The sequence below is a fragment of the Megascapheus bottae genome, chromosome X (genome assembly GCF_031878675.1).
Source record: "Megascapheus bottae isolate mThoBot1 chromosome X, mThoBot2.hap1, whole genome shotgun sequence".
NCBI classification, from domain to species: Eukaryota; Metazoa; Chordata; class Mammalia; order Rodentia; family Geomyidae; genus Megascapheus; species Megascapheus bottae.
Genome location: NC_143547.1, coordinates 43,320,561 through 43,347,928, shown reverse-complemented (window position 1 = coordinate 43,347,928; position 27,368 = coordinate 43,320,561). Strand labels below are relative to the sequence as shown.

Genomic DNA, 27,368 nt, shown 5'->3' with positions numbered 1-27,368 from the left:
ACTTGGTGAGATTTCTTTGTATCACTCATCATAATAGTTTTTTTGTGTGGGGATCAAACCCACAGGTTCATGTATACTAAGTAATAAACACTCTATCACTGAGCTACATTGCCAGCCCTACACTTTTTTAAAAAAAATTTCTTGGGTCAGGGAAGGGAAATGGAAAAAAAATATGAGAAGGGGTATCAATGTGTGAGAAGTAATACACCTACTATTTGGCGAATGTAACTGTAAACCCTCTATACATTACAATACAAAATTTAAAAATTTTAAAAATTCTCTCAACTGGCAAGAAATGAAGATTAAAAAATAAACAAAGCTTTTGACTAACATAGTACCAACTTCATATAGTAGACTATTACTCATTTACCCTTCAGGGAATGTGTATTCTTCTCAGCCATATGTAAGCCAAATCATGAAAGAAACAGAAAACTTTCTCCAAAAGAAATCATGATTACAGGTCATATTTGCTGGTCACAATAATAAAATGAAGGATTGATACCTGAAAAGAATAGGTGTATATATACATGCTCATACATGATCATCCTGAAATAAATATATGCAATGTTTGTTTGTAGGGATAGAATAATGCAATATGGTTAGAAAGAAGGGAGGAAAGAAAGGAGGGAGAGAGGGAAGAAGGGAGGGAGATAGGGAGGCCGACTAATGCAGAACTATTTAACCATGTATTTTCCAAAATGCGTTTGAAGTAAAAAGTAGTTTGAAGAGCAATGATGACACAAAACACAGAAATCATAAAATCCATTTCTTCCCCACCACACACACACACACGTACACACACCACAATGTAAAGCAAATGGGAACATCTTGGAATGATATACCAATGTGAGAGGGGCTGGCAGTAAATGGATTTGGTTAAGTAGAGCTGTTCTCACTATTTGTACTGAGTTATTCTGTTTTGCTTTTTAGGACAGTTTTTTCTGTTTATTATTATAATTCTTAATATATAATAATTGTACAAATTAGTGAGATTCACTATGATACATCCCTCATGCACTGATCAAGACAATCCATCCTCCTACTTTTGTCCCTTCTTCTATATTCATCCTTCCCCCAAACTCCTTTTTCAGTTCTTAGCAAACTCTCTTCTAACTTCAGATCATCCTTTTTTAAGTGGTCACATATGAGAGAAGCCATGAGATATGTGTTTCTGATTGTGGCCTTTTTCATCTAACATAATATAGTGTTTGTTGCAAATGACATCAATTCAACCTTCGTTATAGCTAAATTATGTATGTGTATATACATATCACAGTTAAAAACAAACAAACAAACATCTGGGGCTAGTGGTGTGGCCTAGTGGTAAAGTGCTTGCCTAGCATGAACAAAACCCTGGGTTGATTCGTTAGTACCACATATGCAGAAAAACCGGAAGTGTTGCTGTGGCTCAAGTATAGAGTGCTAACCTTGAGAAAGCCCAAGGACAGTGCACAGCCCCTGAGGTGAAGCCCTAGGACTGGCAAAGAAAAAAAAACCCACTATCTGTTGATGAACACCCTGGCTAATTAAACATGGATATAAATACTGACATGCCAGAAACGTGGATATGGAGCTATCTCTATTGTATGCCGACTCCATTTCCTATGGGTATTTGCCCTGGAGTCGGAGAGCTGGAACACATAGTGATCCTACTTTGGGGTGTTTTGAGGAACCTCGATACTGCTTTCCCCAACAACTGCACTAATTTATGGGCTGCTTTTTCTCCACATCCTTGGCAGCATTTGTTATTTTGTTTTTTGTTTTGCTGTTTTGTTTTAATAATGCCCAATCTAACTTGGGAGGGAGAGTATCCCCATGTAGCCTCATTATACATTCTATAAAACTATGGTAAGGCAAAGTCACACTTCACATTGTGAGCTAATAGAATGAATAAAACAAAAAACAAGGGCAGAGTGAACAGTGAGTTATGTTTTATATGAGTTAAGTTTGAGTGAGTTTGCTGTGATATGATCTGACAAGAAAGGAATCTTAAATTCTCTAGTCCACAAGGACTTCAAGAGCAAAATTTACAACAAAGAAATGGGTAGCCAAGAAAGGTTGTAAATAGTCTCTAGTGCAGGAGAAAGTAATTCTGTTTGCATGGTTTAGATTAGAGGCAATAAATCAAAGTACCCAGATAGGCCAGAAGGTGACTTAAATGAAGGCTATGGGGCTGATGGGAAGTATCTGTCACACTGAGACACCCAGACATTATCTAGTCCACCACTACCCATTACACCATTAGCCATGTACCACCCGCACTCACTTAGACTTGTAGAAAATCAACTAGGGGGCCAGGAGTTTGGCCTAGTAGTAGAGTGCTTGCCTAGCATGCATGAAGACCCAGGTTTGATTCCTCAGTACCACATACATAGAAAAGTACAGAAGTGGTGCTGTGGCTTAAGTGGTAGAGCACTAACCTTGAGGAAAGCCCAAGGATAGTGCTCAAGCCCTGTGTTCAAGGCCCAGGACTGGGAAAAAATAAATAAATAAAAAAGAAGAAAATCAACTAGGGATTTCCTAGGTTATATTTAATCTAACTGTAATATACTATCTGTCAAAACATTTGGGGATGTGGTCATTCCATAAGAAGATAGCACTTTTCATCTCTAGCTAGTCATATCTGAGTGGGCCTATAGATCCAATATGAACAGATTAGATCAGGTTCTGAAATCTATGCATTGAGGGAAACTACTTGAACTTTAAAAATATTTTGAACTCAACCATGTTTTGTGTGTACCAACACTAGGTCATGAACTCAAGGCCTAGTGCCCTCACTTGGCTTTTTCAGTCATGGTTCATATTCTTCCACTTGAGTCTTTCTGCTGATTAATTGAGGATAAATGTCTCATGGCCTCTTTGCCTGTCTCCATTTATGAAGCATCTATTAAAAATAGTTCTGCAAGGAGTAACCAATGACCAAGTTGATCCTTCAGTTGATGTTCTTAAGGCAACAGCACTCCCGTTGTTGGAAAGTTTGAGACTGATGGAAAAATCATTTGAGCTAAAGATTGCACACCTCCTGTTGGAGGTGGTGAAGTGGTTTTCTCTTGTTCTGTAAAAATGGTTCTACAGCCTATCAGCTCACAGATCCAGGAAACAAATCAAATGAATCAGAGGAATGGCTTACTCCATGCATGTATTACCTCAGATGACAAATCGGATTGTGGAGTCTGCAAGGAATATCCTCAACAAGTTCATACCTGATATCTATATTTACATCGAACACATGAAAGGACTCAACTCTGAGAAATCTACAGGCTTTGGGTTAGCTTTGGTTGCTAAGACCACCAATGGCACCATCCTCAGTGCTAAACTTGCCTCCAACCCCCAAGGCCAGGGAGCAGCACTGTTTTCAGAGGACCTCAGTAGGAACTGTGCCTGGAAGAAATCTACAGGGGTGGTGTGTGTGGATTCAACCAACCAAAGCCTGTCACTACTGCTCATGACCCTTGGGCAGCATAGAGTTTTTGTGGCATTTGAAGAGCTTTTTCCAGATGATATTTAAATTCAAAACCAAACCCTGTGGTAAACAACTCAAGGGCAGGGACAAAGTGCTGGTGACCTGTGTTGGCACTGGTTTCTCCAACCTTAGCAAGACCCTCAAGTGACACATCCATGGAAGATGGATGACAGACACAGCAGAAGCTGCTGTGGTCCAAAGAGACCACGTCCACAGGTACTCATACCCTGGACAAACGATATATGAAGGGCTTTCTTTAGTCTCTACTACAAATATCAGTCTCTACTACAAATACAGATCAATGATATCTTATTTTTCAGCTGTTTCTCCAGTGGTGTTAGTATTTCTCACTCAGTCAACCAGACCTCAGCCTGGAGGAAGGCTCGCTAGGACACTTTCCCCAAGCATTTCTGTGCTTGCTCTAGTTCACATCCATCCCTGGCCTTCAGTCACAAGGCCATCGTCTATACCTGTGCAGCCTTTTGCAGCTCTTTCTGCAAGGACTTACACCTTTTTGGCCAAGATTTTCTTGCATAAGGACTATGTGCCACATTATATGGGGTTTTATATACATCATGCAATTCTATACAAATGTTGGAAATTTGTATATTAGACATTTTTCTTTTGTCTCATGAATGGGTTGTTTATCAGGGACCCATGATTCATTGTGAGTGTCGGCTGGGTGTCTGAGCTAGAGAGGACAGTTAGAGATGTGTCTTGGTGTTTTCTGTATCACAGGTGTGCCACAAATTTTCTTGGTAATAGTCCCATCATGCAAATTATTATTACCACAAGAAAGTTGGAAAGGGGTATTTTTGTTCTTCTGATATTTATAATGGAAAAATATTAAATCTCTTCATTTGTAAGTCTAAAGGGAACAGACTTGTTAAAAAAGAGTCATGGCCTTTCCTGCTTGAACTGGCTTCAAGCAGCCCTCAGATCTCAGATCTAAATAGTTTAAGACAAATAAAACACAATCGTGGTCTGAGTTTGTCCCATAGCGGCCAGACTGGCTTATGGATTAAGGGATACTTCCATGAACTTAAAGCTTTCATCAGTTGAAGGTTCAATGATTTTAAAGAGTCTATGTAAATTGATTCCTAAATAACAAGACCACCTCCAGTTATGTTTTTGGTTCCATTACTAATATGCTTTGTGGCTTTAAGCTTATCTATTCCATCTCAGGTATACATTCATGATTAAAGCGGGAATGGAGTTAGGTGATCTAAGGTTCTATTATTCAATGAATTCACTTTATGAGCACAATGAATCTTGTAATCCCTGTTACACAAGCACACACACACAATAAACAAGCAAATAAAATAACTAATAATAATAATAAATAATAAACATCTATACCCTCTTTGTAGAATATATTTGTCATTACTAGACAAATGACTTATTTTAGATGATATATATTGTATATGTATATTATATATCGGACCTTTTGTGGATACATGTACCACACTTGGTTCCAAATATTTGGAAATCCTTTCATAAGATGGCAGTATACACAGGCAATGTGAACCTTCATTCCACAAAAAATGATCAATTTAATAACACTAGAAATTTAAACAGAATCTGAATATTAATTATTACCCCTTTGTAGGAGTACTCATTTTATTGTACTTAGGCTTCAAAAAGTTCTCATCTTTTCAAGAGTTAAAACTGAAACACATATTTGAGTAAATATGAGGTCTTAAATTTGTTTCAAAATAATATTAAAGGAAGGAAAAAGATCCACAGATGAAACCAGACTAATCACAAATTGATCATAAAGGGACCTTCATAGCTAGGCACAGATGGCTCACCCTGTAATCCTACCTACTGTGGAGGCTCTGAGATAGGAGTGTTACAGTTTGAAGCCAGTCTAGCCTGGCAAATCTGAGAAACTATCTCAAATTAACCACTAGAAAGTCAGAAGCAGAGATATGGCTCAAGTGCTAGAGCAGTAGCTTTGAGTGAAATCGCCAAACAAGAGAACAAGGTTCTGAGTTCCAGCTTCAGTATGAGTACAAAAATATTTTTGCCAGTCCTGGGGCTTGAACTCGGGGCCTAGGTAGTGTTCTTAGGCTTTCTCAAGGCTAGCACTCTGCCACGTGAGCCACAGCACCACTTCTGGCTTTTCCTATATTTGTGGTACTGAGGAATCGAACCCAGGGCTTCGTGCATGCTAGGTAGGCAATCTACCACTAGGCCAAATTCCCAACCCAAGATTTTTTTGGCCAGTCCTGGGCTTGAGCTTAGGGCCTGGGCACTGTCCTTGGACTTTCTCAGGGCTAGAATTCTACCACTTGAGCCTCAGCACCACTTCTGGCTTTTTTTCTTTGTGTGTGGTACCGAGAAATCAAACCCAGGTCTTCATGCATGCTAGGGAAGCACTCTACTACTAGGCCGAACTCCTGGCCCTATAGGACCTGCATGAGTCCAAGTGTTCTACACACTAGTTCCTTGATTTTCTGTAGACATATACTCAAAACCATATATAATAATTTCTTCCAAAAGAAAGACAATAATGGAGAGAATGAATATGTGCCATGAATGGACAGGGTCTCTCTGAAAGAATGGCACCCTTGCAAAAGGGCAGAGAACTTTGGTCATCCAATGTTATATTATCTGTCATTCACTTTAAATACTTCAACATGGTATGAAGTCCTACACTTCATCAATGCCATCATTTGCAAGCACATCATTATTTTATGTAGAACTAAGAAAGAATAATTTCATTGTCAATCATCTTGTAATATTTTAAAGACATTTTAAATTAAAAATAAACTGAACAATGAACATAACTGGCCAAAAATGTCTATAATATGAATAACTATTACAAAATGCAAGCAGGCACAGACTATGGTAATTACATCAAAACGGCTGTCTGACCACTGTGGTTTTTAAGAAACCACTGATTTAAAGATGCACCCTGAATACAGGTGGCAAGTGGAAAGCTCCAGAAGTGATAAATGATGAAAAACGTTTTGTATATGTACTCTAGGGCAGTTATAACTGCCAAATTCTAAGACTAACTACATAATGACATACTCTAAGGCTCTGTACTATAATTACTATTTAAAGATGAATTTGAATCAGAGAGGCTACAATAAGCTTTAGATAAATTCATCACATTACCTCTGAAAGCTTTCATAATTAGCATGATAGATGGAACAGATGACTTTTCACTGCTTATATATGGGACAGATGCACTGGTGCCACATTCTCTGGTAATCATAGCTACTCAGGAATAGCTATAAAGATCCTATGAAGATCATGGTTCAAAGCCAGCCTAAGCAGACAAATCTCTTATCTCCAATTAACCAGCAAAAATCCAGATGTGGAGCTGTGGCTCAACTAGTAGACCAATAGCCTTAAATGAAAACAAAAAGCTAAGGGAGAACATGTGAGACTCTGAGTTCTAGTCCCAGTACCGACACACACACACACACACACACACACACACACAAGAATTGGTGAGACATAGCAGATTCACTTCCAAGCCTCTTGGGAATAGAGATGTGAAACATAATGATGTGCAAAATTGAATGTGAGTCAGACAAATAAATGATAGGCATCCTCAAATGTCCCAGAACTTAAGACAAACCATATCCTCTATGATACCTTCTAGCTCAAAACCAGTTAAACTTGAATCCATTTCACAGCCATTCATTCACTTGCTAGTAGTGGGGCTTGAACTCAATGTCAGAATACGCAGCTTTTTCACTCACAGCTGGCATTGTACCACTTGAGCCATGCCTACACTCCTGGCTTTTTGCTGGTTAATTAGAAATAGGCATCTCATGAACTTTTCTGCCAAGACTCATTTTAAAAAGCCTCCTGAGTATCTAGTATTATGAGCCACAGGTACTCAGTTCATTTCTCCTTTAGATGTAACTTCTGCTTTACAAGAACTACAGACTAGCCAGACACTTTTGGCTCATGCCTGAAATTCTACTTAAGAGGATGAAATTTGAGGATCACACTTCAAAGCAAGCCCAGGCATGAAAGGGAAGTCTGTAAGACTCTTATCTCTAATTAAGCTCGAGAAAACTGGAAATGGCCCTGTGGGTCAAGGGGTAGGGTGGTAGCCTTGAGCTGAAGAACTCAGAGACAACACCCAGGCCTAGAGTTCAAGTACCACTCTGACAAAAATATAAAAGAACTTTGGCAATTGAAAAATAAGACAAAACTACTAAGTAGACACTAGGTATAGTGACACATGCCTATAATCCCAGTACTCAGGAGGCAGACGCCCAGGACAATCACAAATGTAAAGCAAATTCAAATTGGATTCCATAGTGAGATTTTGTTTCACAAACCCAACAACAGGACCGGGAGTTTGGCCTAGCGGTAGAGTGCTTGCCTAGCATGCACAATGCTCTGCGTTTGATTCCTCGGTACCACATTGAAAAAAGCCAGAACTGATGCTGTGTCTTAAGTGGTAGAGTGCTGGCCTTGAGGAAAGCCCAAGGACAGTACTCATTCCCTGAGTTCAAGCCCCAGGACTGGCAAACAACAACAACAACAAAACCCTAGTGAGCAACAATTTACAGAGCAAACCATTGTTTTGTTTGTTTATTTTTATGCCAGTCCTGGGGCTTGAACTCAGGGCCTGGGCAGTGTCCTTGAGCTTTCTGAAGGCTAGCACTCTACCACTTGAGCCACAGAACCACTTCTGAGGTATACTGGCCATTTGGTATCGAGGAATAGAACCCAGGGCTTCGTGTATGCTAGGCATGTTAGGCAAGCACTCCACCTGTAGGCCACACTCCTGGTCCCAAACCACTGTTATAAATGGGGAAAGGGGGTGGGCAGTGGGATTATCTCAAAGGACATGAAAGCAGACATAATGCATAGTCCTATGTTGAGACAGAGAAACATCTACCAAGAGCAAATTTTTTATGTGTGTGCCAATTCTGGGGCTTAAACTCAGGGCCTGGGTATAGTAACAGGAAGAAAATCAGTCAGGCTTGGTGGCTCATACCTGTAATCCTAGCTACTCAGGAGGCTGAGACCTGAGGATCAAAGTTCAAAGCCAGCCCAGGCACTAAAGACTGTGAGACTCTTATCTCCAATTAACCTCTAGAAAATGGGAAGTAGGGCTGTGGCTCAAGGGTAGAGTGGTAGCCTTGAGCTGTAGAGCACAGGGACAATGCAAAGGCCGAGTTCAAGCCCCATGACCCACCAAAAAAAAAAGAAAGAAAAGAAAGAGAAAGGTAAGCTGATCAGTGTTCCATAATCACCTGCGAACCTAGCTACCCAGAAGGCAGAGTTGGGAGGATCACAGCTTGAAGACAGCTTAGTCAAAAAGTTTATGAGGTCACATCTCACTGGTATTTTTTCCAATCTAAAATAATGTTGTCATGACAACCCTTGTACATATGTTCTGTATTTGTGGAGGTGAGCTTTTAGGGAAAATGCTTTAAAGTGGGATTGCTAGGTCCAAGGGCAAATACCAATAATCAGTTATGTGACTGCTGAGTCCCTCTTCTGGGATTGTAGTGAATGACTACCACAACATATCAATACCTATTTTCCCATACTCTCATTGACAGAGAATGTATTAAAGAATTTGTCAACCAATGTTAGATTGGCAAACATTTTCTTTGCCTTTTATTAGTCTGACTGAACTTGAGTATTTTTCACCAAGTTAAGGGAATATATCTTTCTATTTCTGTCATCTGTCGCTTCCGGTTTTTCACTTTAGAAATTTTCTTCTTTTTGTGCAGTACTGGAACTTGACATTGGGGCCTGGGCACTTTCCCTGTGTTCTTTGTTTGCATGTTTATTTTTTCTTTAACGCTGGACACTCTATCCCTAGAGCCCTAGCCCCACTTCTGGCTTCTTAGCGGTTAACTGGAGATAAAACTCATAGACTTTCGTGCTGGAGCTGGACTTGACCTGCAATCCTCTGCTTTCAGCCTCCTAAGCAGCAAAGATTACAGACATAAGACATCAACACCTAGTATCATTTCAAACATTTTGATAATCCAGATTGTTGAAGTAAGCCAAGCATCCAGCTTTAGGGTGATGGAAGCAGATAACCTGCCACTTGTTCCCAGCAAGGACATTCTCAAAAGACACTGGTTCTTGGGGTTGGGAGCATGGTCTAGTGGTAGAGGGCTTGCCTAGCATGCACAGAGCCCTGGGTTCAATTCCTCAGTACCACATACACAGAAAAAGCTGGAAGTGGTGCTGTGGCTCAAGTGGTAGAGTGCTAGTCTTGAGAATGCCCAAGGACAATGCCCAGGCCCTGAGTTCAAGCCTAAGGATTGGCAAAAAAAAAAGACAATGGTTGTGGACACATATTGTGACTCTAAAAAAGTCTAAAACCAAGAGCCCTTTGAGATTAGCTGATCCAGTGTCCCCTAAATGAGGAAACAAAGGGGTGGGGAATGAGGGACATTCTTTCTATCACATGACAATTTAGAAATAGACCTGAACCTTGAACCCAGTCTTTTTCCCAGGGCAACTTCAAATGAAGTGCAAATAGTTTCTTTGTTGATTTTTGGACTATTAGTGAGATTACCATAAACAATTTTGGAGCGAGAAAACATCCCTTACTATTTTCTATTAGCCTAAATTGCAGGCATTGACAATGTTCATTCTGACAATTATTATTCTAATTCTTGTTCATTCAGATTATTATCAATATCATTGTCCTTAGTACTCATTTGCTACAGACGTATAAAATATCTAATATCAAACACTGGTATCTCACAACTGTAATCCTAAATACTGAGGTTGAATCCAGCATAGGCAATCAACCACCAAAAGCCAAAAGTCAAGCTATAGCTCAGGGACAAGGCCTAGGCCTTTATTTCAGCCCTAATACTGGTAGCAAAATAAAAAAAAAATCTTAGAATGTCAGTGTTGGATCAGATCTTTGGTGATAACTAAAATCACAGGAAAACCTGAGGTACAGATAGGTAGAGCACTGAGGATCTATCACAGAGGAAACAAGAAGGTCATTTCCACAGAAGCTCAGTTTCAATGAGGGCTTATATTTTAGGTATTTGATTGCCTCTCCAAAAAAAAAAAATATATATATATATATATGGCAACTCCTTTGTATAGCTATCATTACTTTAGTTTTATTGTAAAGATAGGTTCATTTGCTAAATATATATGTTGGTGTTTAACATACCTACTGGCTCCTTGACAGAGACCTGCCCACCAAATACGTTAACAGCACAATGGAAACTGGAACCTAGGTTTGTAAACTCCTAGGTACTTCTCTTGACCCAGGTAAATTCATCTTCATTCACAGCATCATGGAGCCTATGTAACCCTTTCATCTGCCCATCTTAGATTCTATTGCCAGGCCTACTGACTGGAATGTTTTCTGTCTGATCTCCCCATACCCGGGCAGGAAGTTGATCAAAATATTAACAATTCTCACAATTCTCCTTTCTTCTGTGTGTGTGTGTGTGTGTGTGTGTGTGAGAGAGAGAGAGAGAGAGAGAGAGAGAGAGAGAGAGAGAGAGACAGAGACAGAGACAGAGAGACAGAGTAGTAGGAGGCCAGGAGTTTGGCCTAGTGGTAGAGTGCTTTCCAAGCATGCACAAAGACATGGGTTCGATTCTTTGGTACCACATACATAGAAAAAAGCCAGTAAGTGGTACTGAGGCTTAAGTGGTAGAACTCTAGCCTTGAGAAAGTCCAAGGACAGGGCTCAGGTGCTGAGCTCAAGACTAGGACTTGCAAAAAAAAGAGAGAGAGTAGTGGGGCTTGAACTCTGGGTGTAGGTGCTGTCACTGAGCATTTTTGCTCAAGGCTAATGTTCTACAACATGAGCCATAGTTGCACTTCCATCTTTTTTTGGTTAACTGGAGATAAGTTTCAGAGACTTGTCCTGCCTGGGCTGGCTTTGAACCACGATCCTCAGATCTCAGCCTCCTGAGTAGCTAGGATATCAAATATGAGCCCTCATTACCCAACTATATCTCCCCTTTCTTGAGAGCCTCCTGTATGCCATGTGTTTCATTTGTGTTCATTCTAATACAGATAACACAATACTACTTCCATGGTTGGCATTACAATTCTCCATGTTCATATGATCAAACAGGCCCAGAAACCAGAGACCAGAGACACTGGCCTTGAAATAGAAAACTAAGTAATATATTTATTTAAATAAGTTGTAAATTCAAAACCAGATTTATCTGAAAGTACAGCATATTGAGTTGCTCCTCAACTGAAGCAGGCCAGGTACACAAAGTTCTCTGAGACTCAGGGAACATCGAGGTAATTTCTGCATAGTTCTACCATTTGGTCTTGTCCTCCAATAGGAATTCTTTCTGAAAACCTAGCAATAACTTACTTGACCAAGTGTCTTATAAGAAGTTCCAGCATCTCACGATTCTTTTCTGGTAGCTTATACACTAGAGCGTGAATAGCTCCGAGCCGGTAATCCAGGTTGTCAGATTCTGTCAAAAAGAGCGTTGAGATAGATGGTTCAGCTTTCTGGGCAATTGAACTGAGTAAATTTATATGCCTACATCACATAAACATACACAAAGACACAGGTGCAGAGAATGACAAAAGACACACAGGGACAGTCATAAAGATGAAGAGAAACAGAAATAAACAATCATAGCACTTTAATGGCACCTAGAAATGAAGAGAAATATGGAACAAAGGTAAAAAGAAAGATAAAAACAAAGAAATAGTTCTAGGAGGATAAAGAAATAGAAGACAGAAGAAAAAAAAACAAAAACAGAAACATAAAAGCAAGAGGATGGCCTGTCTCAGAGGTTGGCAGAATTGTGACCAATTGTAAACTTCCAACAGGAAACCCTTTCTCATCCACCTTCCCACAGAGTAACTGACAATATGCCTCTGAGTTTTGGTGATAACCATTGAGCCAGTCCAGAAGCACACATTGAAGCTATCATGCTTCGACAACAAAGATTCAGTAAGAGGTCAAATCTACCACATACAATGCTGAGAAAGAGTTGAGTCCAGGTAGGAGAGCCAGGTCCACAGTGGTAGTCTCAGCCAAATCTTGTGCTTCACCCTCCAGGGGAGTTTGATTCTATGTGCCCTATTGCCCATGCGCCCTCCCAATTTTCTCATCCAGAAAGTAGGCTGCTTTTGTTATCAGTGTAATGAAAAATCATTTGTGAAAGTAAAATGCTGAAGAAAGCAGAAACAGCAGCCATCATGTAACCACTCTGCTAACCCAGGATAATGTAAACCAGTGGAAGTTCAGATGAAAGAACCAATCAACCAACCAATCAATAGATCCATCCATCCATGCATCCATGCATCCATCCATCTATCCATGCATCCAGGTCTATACCTTCAAGTTAGGCAATTTCAATCAACCCACTCAACATCAATTTATGAAAAGAAAATTATCCAACTTTTGATCTAGCAAGCAGAAATATATTCCTTTGGAAGTGGGCAAAATCTGCACTTATGTTTATGGGTTTTTAATCTTCAGTTTTCTAGGCTTATTGCCATAAATCTTCCTGAGACACCAGGACAACATACAATGCTAGAAACATTAATACTTACTGGCAGCAGAGACCAGCTCTTTGTGAAGCTTATACGTCATGACAGGTTCAGAAAGATTCCTGAAATTAATGAAGACTGGTAAGTTCCTTTGGAGAGTAAGTCACTGAACTCTGAATTCTCAGTTTTGTGGACAGTAAGGTGGATGTTATTGAGCTTTATAAGTTAATGTGATTATATATACATTTCTCTGTTCATCTGAGGCTTCATCGGAGGTTTAAGATGTTAGGAATTCAACAAAAGACCTGAAAACTATAGGCAGAGATGTGTAGCACAATCTCTAATTCACTTCCAAAGTAAAAGTGCTAACTAGTTTCATAAAGTTCCAAAGTAGTCTCATTCTTGAAGCAATTCTGAACCCCTCACAATTTAACAGCTCTGTAGAATTTCCAAGTACCAATCTTCCCATGTCATGCTTCCAGTGCTTCTGTCGGGAGGAGCAATTACTCAAATCCAGATTTAACACAGACAGAAACTGAAATTCAAACAATTTTCTCCATTCAGACAAAAATCATGAGCTAAGCTTTGTGCCAGTAGCTCCCACCTATAATCCTAGCTACACAGGAGGCTGAGATCTGAGAATTGAGATTCAAAATCAGCCCAGACAAGAAAATTCATAAAACTCTTATCTCCAATTAACCACTAAAATGATAGAAATGGAGCTGTAGCTCAAATGGTAGAATAATAGCCTTGAACCCAAAAGCTCAAGGAGAGCATACAGGCCCTGAGTTCAAGCCCCAGGAAGCACCCCCCCCCGCAAAAAAATAACTGAGAACCAACATTGTGTTGGGGAACCAGACATAAATTAGACTTTATCCGAATTTTCAAACATCTAACAGGCTAGTAGAGGAGTCTTTTCTGAAACTTTTCAGTGCACAAAATATGGAATTTGTGCACACAATAAAGCTTTGTGGTAAATTACTCAGGAAAATTTGTATAATAATAATAGGAAGAAAATTTTGTACTGTTCTTTCATGTTTAAAACCTATTACATACCATGATATCCGAGGGGAGGAGTAACTATGATGGTTTCTATTCTCTAGATAATGGAAGTAAAAAATTACACAGCTAAGCTGGGTACGGTGGCTCACGCCTTTAATCCTAGCTACTCTGGAGGCTGAGATTTGAGGATCAAGGTTCAAAGCCAGCCCGGGCACAAAAGGACCTGAGATTCTTATCTCCAATTAACTTATAGAAAACATGAAGTGGGGCTTGGCTCAAGGGTGGGGAGGTAGCCTTAAGCTGAAGAGACCAGGGACAATGCTCAGGCCCAGGGCTAGGGCAGTGGTCTTGAATTGAAGAGCTCAGGGATAGCACCCAGGCCGAGTTCAAGCCCCATGACCCACAAAATAAAGTTACACAGCTAAGCTGCGTAGTCTGTCTCCAGACCCAGTGGTCATTTTTGTGTGTGTACCAGTACCAAGGTTTAAAGTTAAAGCCATTTTCTCAATTAGCTGGCTTGCTCAAGACTTGTGTTTCCCACCAGAGCCATGACTCCAGCCCAGCTTTTTGCTGTTTTATTTAAATTATTAAGTAGTTATATAAAGGGGTTTCGATTCCACAAGCCAGGTTAAAAGTACACTTAATCCTGATTGATGTCACCTTTTTTATCTCTCTCCCCAATCTTTGTTGGTTGTTTTACAGATGGAGTCTTGTAGACATTTTTTCCAGGGCAGCTTCAAATCAGGATCCTCCAGATCTCAACCTCCTAATTAGCTAGAATTACAGGCATGAGCCACCAGTGCCCAAAATTGATGCTCTCAATTACCTCATTGTACTGTTTGTAACTCTGTAGCAGTCCAGGTGACAGAATATAAAGACCAATGTAGAAAGAGTGGAAATACAGGTAGTAGAAAAAGGCCAATTAAGTACAATCAAAGGACAGAATTCCTCCGCTGATTGGAGATGATGTTGAAGGAGAGAGTAATCTGGTTGAATGGAATACGAATTGCTTAAGTAGGAAGTAGAGATGTTGAAACACACAAGATGTGAATTAGCAATAGGAAATGTCTACCAAGAAGCTAGATGCATGATCCTTCTTGGTCTGACAGAAAGTGGGAAATCAGAAAGCTAACAAGACCTGTTTCAATATACCAGGAGGATGTTAAGTCAGATTGAGGTAGGTAAGACAATGTAGTGTTGGGTTAAGAAGTTCAGATAGGCTGCATGCTGATGGCTCATGCCTATAATCCTAGCTACCCAGAAGGCTGAGATCTCAGGATCATAGCTCAAAGTCAGCCCAGGCAGGGAAGTCTGTGAGACTTTTCTCTCCATTTCATCACCAAAAAGTGGGATGTGGAACAGTGGTTCAAGTAGGAGAAGACTAGCCATGAGCAAAACTGCTCAAAGACAGTATCCAGGCCCTGAGTCCAAGCCATAGGAGCTCTCCACCCCCCACTACAGACACACAACGAAGTATAGACCAGGCATACATGTTATATGCTACAGAAGCCTGGATGGAAGGGGTAGAGTACATCATTAGACAATCATGTCTAAGCTCCTGGCTCAAACTTTTCCAGATTCAATGACTCTGAAACTTGTGACTCAGGCTCAGAATTCATCACTGAGTTTCAGTTGTCTGTATTTAATTTTCTGATTATGACACTCTCATCTGACATAATGAAACTCCCTCAAATATAATTAAGTTATTGTGTTTCTCCAATTAGTAAGCACATGTACATCATTTGATGACATGGCCCAGAAATTGGAAAGTTGATCTTCACTCTCCTCTCACCAATCCTCATGTTTACTTCATCAACTGTATTTCCTAAATCTCTTGCATATGCTTATTTCCACCAATCTCTATTGCTACTGCGCTAGACCACAGACAGCAATAGCCTGCTCATTGGTTTCCACATCTACTCACTTAGTCTTCTAACATAATTCCCACACTATTTTTTCCAAAATATAGAATTCATTATATAACCCCATACTTAAAATTTGCCAGTACATCCTCGTTACTCTGTGTATGTGACAGACAGAGAGACAGAGAGAGAGAGACAGAGATAAGAGAGAGTCAGAGACCAAAGAGAGAGAAAATCCTTGGATTTGAACTCAGGTCCTAAGCACTTTTCCTGAGCTTTGTGCTAAAGGCTAGCACTCCACCACTTGAGCCACAGCTCCACTTTTAGCTCTTTGGTGAGTAATTGGAGATAAGGGTCTCTCAAATTGTCTGAGAGACTGGACTGGCTTTGAACATGATCCTCAAATCTCAGTCACCTAAGGAGCTAGACTCCTTACTTTTTAAGTAAATCTGAAGATTGGGGATGTGGATAAAGTGATGAATGGCCACACTAAGGTAAGAGAGCCTGCCTAGGAAGTGAAAGATCTTGAATTCAAATCTCAGTAAATGAATAAATAAACCTAGACTCCAATTTTTTTTCTTCATCTTAGAAACACCAGTTTGTTTTGTTCACCCCCACCCCCAGCGAATATTGTTGCCTAGCTTTTAATTCTTAAAATGCCCTATAAGGCCTAGCGTTCTGGTCCCTACATACCTTCTCCACAATACATCACCTAAAATGGCTCATTAACTTTCTTTTCCTTATTTTCAAACTTGGGAATGAACTCAGAACCTATGCTTGCTAAGCAAGTACTCTAACACTTGAGCTACAAATCTAAGTCTTTTGCTTTTACATTGTTCAGATAGGGTCTTATGCTAACTTTGCCAAGGATATCCCTAAACACAGTGATCTCCCTACCTCAACTTCTTGAGTAGCAGGTATTACAGGTATGCATCATCATGCTCACTCAGCCCCGTTGTTATTTGAATGGTCCTTCCTGCCTTCTACCTCAAGACTTTAGCACATATATCCCTTTAAGTGGAACTATCATATCAGCTGATCCCAACTTTTACAGTTTAAGTAATCAGAATAGTCTGATCTTCCTAGGAAATGCTTTATAGCATGTCATACCTCCCTTCAGAGCACTTACCATATTTTTAGATATTTCTATGATGACTTGTCTTTTGTAAAGTGAGAGGCCACACCTACACACAAATCTATCCCTAGTGATGACTAACATCTGGCATGGCATGAGAGAGGCACTACAAAAGTATGAAATGATTTAGTGACATAGAGGCAAGCAGTACTGGTTAAGTACTTACACAGTGAGAGGAAAGAGCCAGTGAAAGGAGAGAGGTGAAGGACTCAGGAGAGGGAATGAGTAAGAGAAATCTCTGAAAAGGAGCTAAGGGTTGATTTAGGAACCTAGAGAGCAGAGAAAGACCAACTCGGGGAACAATGCTGCCTGTGAGAATCTAGAGGGTGCTGGCGAATGGTACATATTACAGGACCATGGCTGAGGATCTTGTACTGGGATACAGTCTCACACTGCCAGGCTTGTTCTTCCTTCTTTCCAAAGGTCTTCACTACTAATTACAAGGTACGCAAGGCATATCAACATGTTCAGTTGTAACAAATACTCACCTTTGAAAACAGCAAATCAGTACAAGAATGGTAGAGTAACTGAATTACTCTCGCCATTGTCCTCCACCAGAGTCTTCTGAAAGTCCTCATGGAAAACAGCTCTTTGTTCAATCAGCCAAGCCACCCAAAAAAGGCCCCAACCCCTGGGAATACGAGTCAGGGGAAGAAAATACCCCGATCCCAGTATGACTGGGATAACTCAAAACAGTGTGCAAAATATTAACATTTAGTAAGAGAGGGACACTAGAGATTTCTCATCTGTAAAATGAATTTGGGAACATCTCTGGGACACAATATTAGTTGTCGTTTTTAATGACTTGGGTGCCAGTGACAAGGCTCAAAGCCTGCATACGCAGGAAAGACTGAAACATCCATCTCCAACTAACCACCTAAACGCTAGATGTGTATGTGTGACTCAGTGATAGGGCAGTAGTAGCCTTGAGTGAAAAAGCTAAGGGACAGAAACCTCCTCATTTTTGAAAATTTAGCAATGTTCCAACTTTCAAAAAAATAGAACTACATTTACTCTAATCTCCACTCAATTTTCATCAACTTTGGAAAGCAAAGTCCTTGTTCAAATAAGACTTACCTGAGGTAGAATTTCAAGGAGCTGGTGATTGTCTTGGTGTCCCATTCACTACTGTGAAAATCAACATCTCCAGGACATTTGGGATCTAGTTGTGAAAAGTCAACAAGGAAAAAAAAGTTGATTTTCAAAACGATACTACTTTTCTTTTCTTGAGAAACGAACTTATCTAGGGGTCATATATGTCCCTTTTAAATATCCCTGTCTTGTTGATGTACGATTATAGCAAAGTATTCAACACAGATAAATTGTCCCAAGATAATATACCCCTTTAATGAGTCACATACACTCCCCTCTTTCTTTTGTTTTAAAGTTTGTTTTTTTTGTATGTCTTTACATAGTTGTTCAAAGGGGCTTCAAATTAACAAATTAGTTTAGAAGAAAAGTGCATCTTGATCAATGTTATCCCTTTCTTCATTCTTCCCTATCATTCCCAATGCCCCCATCCCCTCAAGTTACTTATCTGGTTTCATTTTCACATATGTACACTGAATACTATGACTGCATTCCCCTACACTTTCGCTCTTTGTTTGTCCTCCCTCCGTCCACTTTCCAAAAGATACTACTTTTTAAGACCTTAAAAAAAAAGTAATCGGGAGAGAGTTTAGCCTAGTTGTAGAGTGCTTGTTTAGCATGCATGAAGACCCGGGGTTCGATTCCTCGGTACCACATATACATAGAAAAAGGAAGAAATGGTGCTGTGGCTCAAGTGGTAGAGCTCTAGCCTTGAGAAAGCCAAAGGACAGTGCTCAGGCCCTGAGTTCAAGGCCCAGGACTGGCAAAAAAAGAGTGGCTCATGCCTCTAACCCTACTCAGGAGGTTCAGATCTGAGGCTCTCAGTTCAAAGCCAGCTCAAGTAGGAAAGCCTATGAGACCCTTTATCTCCAATTAACCACCAGAAAACTGGAAATGGCACTGTGGCTCAGGTGGTAGTGCACTAGCCTTGAGCTGAAGAGCTGAGGGGCAGCACCTAGGCCCAGAGTTCAAGCACCATGGCCAACAACAACAACAACAACAAAGTAAGCATATTAAACAAAAAGACATAGTCATTCAAATAAGTTCTCAAGAGATTTTTAAAAAATTGCAAGTCTTTCATGTCTCAAAACTCTTCATTACATTCTGGTCCACCATATGAAAAGCTTGAGATTCATCTCTCCCATCTACAGAACAAGAAAAGTAATAACTTACTACAATTCAACTCTTCATTGAGTCCCCAGAAAAACTATAACTATTGCCAGGCAACACACACAGACTATTTTGAAGAATTGGAAGCTTTGTTACAGAAAAATCAGAACAAGAAAACTCGACTCAATGTATGTATGTTTGAAATTTTTAAATTCTTCAGAGTCACAATCTTATGAACAGCCATGTATATTCTTGAGTTTGACCTTGAAAAAAACTACCATATTCTTACAGTGAAGATCTAAGGAATATCCTCTCATGCTTCCATTATTTCTTACAGAGTAGAAGAGAAGCCATGTATATATGTATATGTGGAGGGGAGGGGTGTGTGTGTGTGTGTGTGTGTGTGTGTGTGTGTGTGTGTGTGTGTGTGTGTGTGTGTGTGTGTGTATGTGTACTGGACTGCTCATGATCTCTCATTCTCTTTTGGCACTGCCACTTTATACACATATCTATTTCCAGCTTTAGGGTAGTTAATTGGAGATAAGAGGCTCACAGACTTTTCTGTCCAGGCCAGTTTCAAAATGTGATCCTCAGATCTCACTCTCCTGAGTAGTTATGATTACAAACATCAACCACCTGCACTTGGAAAAAGAAGTGATTTTTAAATATGCCCATAGTCCTCACTTCTTAACAGTACTTTCAAGAGAAACTATTTTTGTGCTGATTCTGAAGCTAGTATCCAGGGCCTGAGTGCCGTCCCTGAGTTTTTGTGCTCAAGGCTACTACTCTACAACTTGAGCCACAGCTCTACTTCTGGCTTTTTGCCAGTTAATTAGACATAAGAAACTTATGGACATTCTTGCCTGGACTGTCTTCAAAACATGGATCTCAGTGTACTTAGTAGTTAGGATTACAGACATGAGGCACTTGTGCCTAGCTAAGAAAAACAATTTTACTAGACCCTAACCTATCATTGTTTTTAATAGAACTTCACTCATAAGAATAAGAGAGAAATATTCAACTACAGCCCCAGCCTGTCTCCCTATCTCTGGAAAACATTTGTTAAGGTCACAGGCCAGGGTACAGCTCCTTGAAAGACAGAGGCGTTATCAGAAGACTTACAGAACACTCTCATTCCCATGATACCTTACTATTACATCTGTAGGGATCCTATATAATGGTGAGATCATTGTGATGATAAAACAGAACAAAACACTATTTAAAAGTCTCTATGGAAAATAAAAATAAAATCAAAGACACAAGACAAAAAGCAGAGGAAAGTGTAAAATCACCTATAGCTACAGCATACAATAAATAGCAGGTTTATCAGGCTAAGCCCTAGGCAGATAACAGAAACCCTTATACTAAAAATATGAGTACCTCAACTGCATGCCCTTTACCCAGTACATCATGTATGGCTGGCAACCAAAAACTTAAAAAGACATACTAAAAGGTGGTATGAGCAGGCATAGCAAATCTCAGATATGGAGGAGATGTTGGGATTATCATCTCAATGATTCAACGAGCTAAGGCCTGTATTTCAAAGTCAGCCCAGGCACTAAAATCTGACACAAAAAAAGAAGCAACAAAAGGAAATTCTTGAATCATCAACACTCTAAAAGAAAGGAAAAAATGCCTTCAAAGGTTCATCAACAACAAGCTTGAAGAAATAACAATGGGCACTTCCAAAATTGAAACACAAAGAAATTATTATGACAAAAAACAAATTAGGATAATCAAGAAAAGTGTTACATACATGTGATAAGAATACCAGAGGAGATGAAAGATAAAAAAGGAAAGAAATATTTGAAGCAATAAGAACTAAGGATTTCCCCAAACTAACTACAAATGCCAAACCACACATGCAAAAACATCAGAGAAAAATAAGCAGGATATATACACAAAGAAATGCAACCATGACCTAATACATTCAAACTTTTTTTGTCAACATGGAGCTTGAACTCTGGGCCTGGGTGCTCTCCCTGAGCTCCTCAGCTCTACCACTTGAGCCACAGAGCTATTTCCAGTTTTCTGTCATTAGAGTTAAGAATGTCACGGACTTCAGTGCCCAGAGGCTGCCAAACATTATTTTTTTTGCCAGTCCTGGCTTTGAACTCAGGGCCTGAACACTTTCCTGGTCTTTTTCTAGGCCCCCGAATGTTTTTTAAAAGAAGAAAAAATACTAAAAAGATACCAGAAGAAAACCCCTCACCTGTAGAGAGAAGAATTACACTGTACTTCTATACAGAAATTATGCAAGCAGAAGAGAATAGAATGAAATAATAAAAGTGTTCCAAGAAAAGAAAACCAGCCAACTGTGAGAGTGCATACCCATGAACCTAAAAGTGGGAGAAAGGCAGAAGAGGCAATGGAATCACAAATTCAAGGACAGCCTGCACTATTTTATCTCCTTCCTGGTGTTCTGGGTAAATAGCTAGACCTGGCTGTTAAAAGCCTTAAAGTTGGGCCTCTGGCCTAAGACTGAGGTTATAGTTCCATGTGGAACAAAAACAAGGAAAATTAATCAATAATAAAAAAACTTCCAATCAAAGAAAAGCTTCACTGGACCAGGTGGGTTTACTGCTGAATTCTACCAAACATTTAAAAGAATTGATACAAGTTCTAAAGTTATTACCAAAAGTAGAAGAGGAATAATTTTTTCTAAACATATTCTATAAGGTCAGAATTCCCCTGATATCAAAACTGGTGCCTGGTTAGAACAATTGATTTTTTTGCCAGTCATGGCATTTGAACTCAGGTCCTGAGCACTGTCCTTGGACTTTTCTCAAGGCTAGAGCTCTACCACTTGAGCCACAACACCACTTCCAGCTTTTTTCTATGTATGTGGTACCAAGGAATTGAACCTGGGTCTTCATACATGTTAGGCAAGCACTCTACCACTAGGCCAAACTCCCAGCCCTCAGAACAATGATTTTGAAATATCGAATGTTAGAACATCTGAGACGCTTCCCAAAGCAACAGTACCAAACCAAGCGCTAATAGCTCATGCCTGTAATCCTAGCTACTCAGAAGGCTCAGATATGAGGATTGGGGTTCAAAGCCAGCCAAAGTAAGAAAGTTCATGAAACTCTTATCTCTAATTAAAACATCAGAAAAGCAGAAGTGCTGCTGTAGCTCAAAGTGGTAGAGCCTGGTGCAAAAGAGCTCTAGAACAGAGTTCAGGCCCCGAGTTCAAGCCCCATGATCAACATCAACAATAACAACAAAATGACAGTACTCAGGCTCCCCATAACAATTATACCAGAATCTCTTCAGGTAACTTCCTAGGTTATTTAATGAGCAGCAAGGGTGCTGATACATGAGGTTACCTAATGTAATATATAAAAAGCAGAAATAGGACCAGGAGTTGGGCCTCGTGGTAGATTTCTTGCCTAGCATGTGTAAAGACCTGGGCTCAGTTCCTCAGTACCACATACATAGAAAAAAGGCAGAAAATGGTGCTGTTGCTCAGGTGGTAGGCCTCTAGCCTTGAGAAAGCACAAGGACAGTGCTCAGGCCCTGAGTTCAAGCCCCAGGAATGGCAAAAAAAAACAGAGACACAAGAATTTGAAACTGTTGAAAAGAGAAAAACAGAAAAAAATGAATGAAGTAAGCAATAATATAAAAATATGGATGAGAAGTTCATAAAGAGGGATTTTGGAAGAGGAATAAATACAAACCTTGGAAATGAAAAGTTCAATATGTCCAATTAAAAACTCAGTGGAAAACCAGACTAGATCAAATACAAGAAAGGATCTCAGGGATAAGATTGAGAAATTAAGCCACTCCAACAGGAAAAAAAACGTTGAAGTACAGAGTGTTGGCAGAGGAAATCTATTCAGTAAAATAATAGGAAAAATATCTCCCAAATCTTGAGAAACAGATGCACAGCTTAGCACAAGTGCTATTTAGAACTGCAGTCATGACCAGTAAAGAACTTCCCCACACAATACAAGAGTAAATATGCCAAGGTAAAAACAAAAAAAATGTGGAAAAGTGCAAGAGAAAGTGACAAATCAGTTATAAAGGCAAGCCATTAGAATAAAAGCATACCTCTCCACAGCAACTTAAAAGCCACATCACGAAATGATGTATTTCAAGTTCTGAAGGAAATTACTGGCAAACCAGATTACTTTATCCAAAAAATATATTTATCAGTATCCTTGAACTTAGTTTCAAAAGCTATCTTTAATAAGGAGAAACAAAGTTGTTCAATGATAAGCACAAACTAAAAAGACACTTGAAGTAATCCTACACACAAAAGAAGAATAACATAACACAAGAGAATAGGAAAGAAGAAACCTCACTCGAAGAGCAGGTAATCAAAGGATAACTTTGAAAGAACAGAGCACTAAAAATTTACCAAGTAACCTCCAGGATATAGAAACAAAAGCCATATAATGAGTGATTGTTGTCCTTAATGTACTGTTATCTCTCATCTCTTTTGCTGCCCCTTGGTTATCTCATATTGTCACAGCATTTTACCTTGTTATCTGATATATTGTATATATGCTTATTTGGTTATTTGAAATAGGATAGGGAAGGGGGAAAACAAGGGGAGGGGAGGGGGTGGGGGGAGGGAAATGAGGACCAAAACATGAGAAAGGGTATCAATGTATGTGAAGTAGTGCACCTTCTATCTGGTGAATATAATATAACCCTTCTATTAATTACAATAAAAATTATATAAAAAAATGACCAAGTAACGGAAACTAACACATAACATTAAGTTAACCCTAATTTAAGTGGTCTTAATTAGACAGGCATCAGTAGTTGCCACTTGTGAAATCCTAGCTATTCATGAGGCTGAAATCTGCAGATCACTGTTCAAAGCCAGTGCAGACAGATAAACTCTAGGCAGTTATCTCCACCAAAAAGCTAGATATGGAGACAGGAGTTTAGCCTAGTGGTAGAGTGCTTGCCTAGCATGCACGAAGACCCAGGTTTGATTCCTTGGTACCACATACATAGAAAAAGCTGAAAGTGGTGCTATGGCTCAAGTGGTAGAGCTCTAGCCTTGGGAAAGCCCAAGGACAGTGCTCAGGCCCTTAGTTCAAGCTCCAGGACTGGCAAAAAAAAAGCTAGAAATAGAGCTGTGGCTCAAGTGGTAAAGTGCTATCTTTGAATGAAAATCTAATGAACAGTGTGCCACAATATCCAAACCCTTAGTTCAAGCTCCAGAATCAGAACAAAAAAAAAGAAAGAAAGAAAATGAACGGTCTTGATTTTCTTTCTTTTTTGTTTTCTTTTGGTCCAAAACCCATACTCAAACTCAGTAACTAACGCTTTATTCAGTTTTCTAGGTTTCTATCAACTGAGCCACTACCTCTGGTTTTTATTTTCTAAACAGGCTGAGTGGAATAAAAAATCTGATTAGACTAAATGAAAGGAACTCTAGGATATGGAAACAAGAGATTTGTCTTCTTAATTGTTGTTCTTAATGTACTATGTTATTTCTCTTCTCTTCTTTGCCGTTTGGTTAATCACATATTGTTACTGTATTTGACTTTGTTACCTGATATATTGTATATATGTTTATTTGTTCATTGGGAATAGGAAAGGGAAGGGGGAAAACAAGATGAGCGGGAGGGCGTGGAGAGAGGAAAATGGGGACAAAAACATGAGAAGGGGGTATCAATGTGTGAGAAGTAATGCACCTACTACCTGGTGAATATAACTACAACCACTCTATACATTATCCCGACAATAAAAAATAATGAACAAATAAAGAAAATCTGATATAAATGTTTGCTACAAATAAGAAACACACTCGACAAATGTGTACTGATAGAATGTGAAATGATAGAAAGGCTTGTTCAAGCAAACTGAATTCAAAAACAAGCAGGACAAGCTGTACTCTACCAGTCAAATTAGCTTCAAAATTGGACAGGTGGAGAAAAACAAGGTAAGCATGTATTAGTAAAGGAAATACAATTTTAACGTATAATTATGGCATCTGTATGCACCTGAGTTCACAAAAAAGCTTCATTGGATATTAAGGAGAAGATGGACCCAAATGTAATAATAGTGGGTAATTTCAATGGCCCACTCTCACCATTAGATACATAAATCATTCTAAATATATCAGAAAGGAGCTTCAAAGTTAAACTCCACTACAGGGAAAATAGACTTTAACAGATTATCACAAAGTAGCCTACCCTACAAAGGTAAAATATACATTGTTTTCAGCAGTTTATGAAGATGTCTTCAAAACAGATTATATATTAGGCGATAAAGCAGGTCTTACCAAATACACAAAATATACAAAAATACACAAATGCACAAAAATAGAAAAAAGTTCCTTCTATCTCCTGATATAATGGAGACATAATGAGAAACTACAGAACTGTAGATTGAAAGACATACTTTTGCAATGATTTGTGAATCCCTGAAGAAGACAGGATTAAATTAAAAAATTCTTCAAACCAAATGAAAATGGGAACACAACATACCAGAATCTATGCAATGAAAAGAAGGCAGTTCTAAGAGAGAAGATGACACTATGGATTAGCTACTGTGGGAAAAAATCTCAAATCAATTATCTAATGCTTCATCTCAAGGTTTTAGAACAATAAGAACAAATCCAAAGAAGTTGCTGATCAGAGCTGAAGTTAATGATTCTAAAACAATAATGAAGCAAAGAGTTCACTTTTTGAAAAGATTATTACAGTTGAAAGCTAAAGGGAAGACAAGAGCCTAGTTAATAGAATTCAAGGCAAAAATAGGATTATTGAACATATAAAACCAAAATCAGGAAGATCATGACAGCTGGGCGTCAGTGGCTCACACCTGTAAACCTAATTACTCAGGAGGCTGAGATCTGAGGATTGAGGTTCAAGCAAGTCCAGACAGCCAAATATGACAGATTCTTAATTTAACCATCTAAAATCCAGAAATGTAGATCAAATGCAGAAAACTAGGCAAGAGTGAACAAGGTAAGGGATAAAACCCAGGTCCTTGGTTCAAATCCCAGTACTGGCACAAGACAAAAATGATAAGCAGCCAGGTGTAATGGCTCACACCTGTAATCGTAGCTACTCAGGATGCTGAGATCTGAGGATCGAAGAGGATTGGTTCAAAGCCATCCCAGGCCCTAAAGACCATGAGACTCTTATCTCCAATTAATCTCTAGGAGAAGTGGTGCTGTGGCTCAAGGGAGAGTGGTAGCCTTGAGGTAAAGAGCTCAGGGACAACGCTTAGGGCCAGAGTTCAAGCCCCATGTGTCACACACACACACACACACACAAACACACACACGATGATTAGGTATTGTTTTGAAAGTTTATGCTCCAACAAACTGAAAACCATAGAAGAAATAGAATTTTTTTTCCTAAATCATATGACTTACCAATACTAAAACAGAGGGTGTAAATAAAAACCTAAGCACATCAATAACAAATAATTAGAGTGGTGCAGTAATTAAAAGTTTCCAAACAACAAAAAGGAGCTGAACAGGCTGATTCACTGCTAAATTTTACCAGATCCTTGAAGAGAATTTATAATCCAGATTGATTACACTATTCTATAAAATAGAAAAGAAAGGAATGCTTCCAAACATATTCTTTTATGTCAGTATTACCTTCTAAAAAACTTTTCAAATATACATCCAAACCATAGACCAACACCCTAGACCCATAAAAACCTCAAACAATTCACAGGACATTTAGGATATAATCTTACTGTTTTGAAATCAGCTATTACTTGAAATTTCATAAATAACAATGAAGTTATACTATATCATTGAACATAATTTCCAGTGTTGCAAGAAATGTTTGATTTTAATAAACAATGAATCCAATTATTAAGAGAGAGGAAAAGACAGACAGGTAGGCAGGTAGGCAGGCAGAAACAGACTAAGATTTATGGAAAATATATAACCCCCAATGGAGTTAGAAGTGTATACTCTAACCAAGAAAGGAAAAGCCAAAAGGAGAGAAGATGAAGATGGCAGCAATTTAATAACAGAAAAGATGTTATGTTGAGACAAAAAAAGGAGAGCAAGTTAGGAACAAAGAAGAGTCCTGGTGGTAAGCAGTTGCACATGAGCCAGGTAAAGTATTTTAAATGGTACCCCCACCCCCAAACTCAGGTCCCTGGCAAGGTTTCCCCATGTTCTTCACCTCCATCCAACTACATTCATTCTCAAGTGTGAAATAAACATTGATTCAGTTGATTGGTGTCTAGTAGTGCTAGTTCATAGTTAAACAGTACTGACACATGACCTAGGACCCATGTAAAAAAAAAGAAAGAAAGAAAAGTG

At 39.2% G+C, this 27,368-nt stretch overlaps 1 protein-coding gene and 1 pseudogene across 3 annotated transcripts in view; one reads left to right on the top strand and one right to left on the bottom strand.

The window, feature by feature from the left end:
- Positions 1 to 27,368, bottom strand: part of Ophn1 (oligophrenin 1) — a 272,487-nt gene that overhangs the window by 51,076 nt on the left and 194,043 nt on the right. For all 3 annotated transcript variants that reach the window (XM_090326862.1, XM_090326864.1, XM_090326863.1), the window contains exons 16-18: positions 17,987 to 18,071; positions 12,974 to 13,032; positions 11,775 to 11,880 (exon numbers count right to left, since the gene is read on the bottom strand). In XM_090326862.1, the coding sequence (XP_090182988.1) occupies positions 11,775 to 11,880; positions 12,974 to 13,032; positions 17,987 to 18,071 (250 nt within the window). The remainder of the gene's footprint in view (positions 1 to 11,774; positions 11,881 to 12,973; positions 13,033 to 17,986; positions 18,072 to 27,368) is intronic.
- Positions 3,152 to 3,611, top strand: LOC150040960 (RNA 3'-terminal phosphate cyclase-like protein pseudogene; annotated as a pseudogene).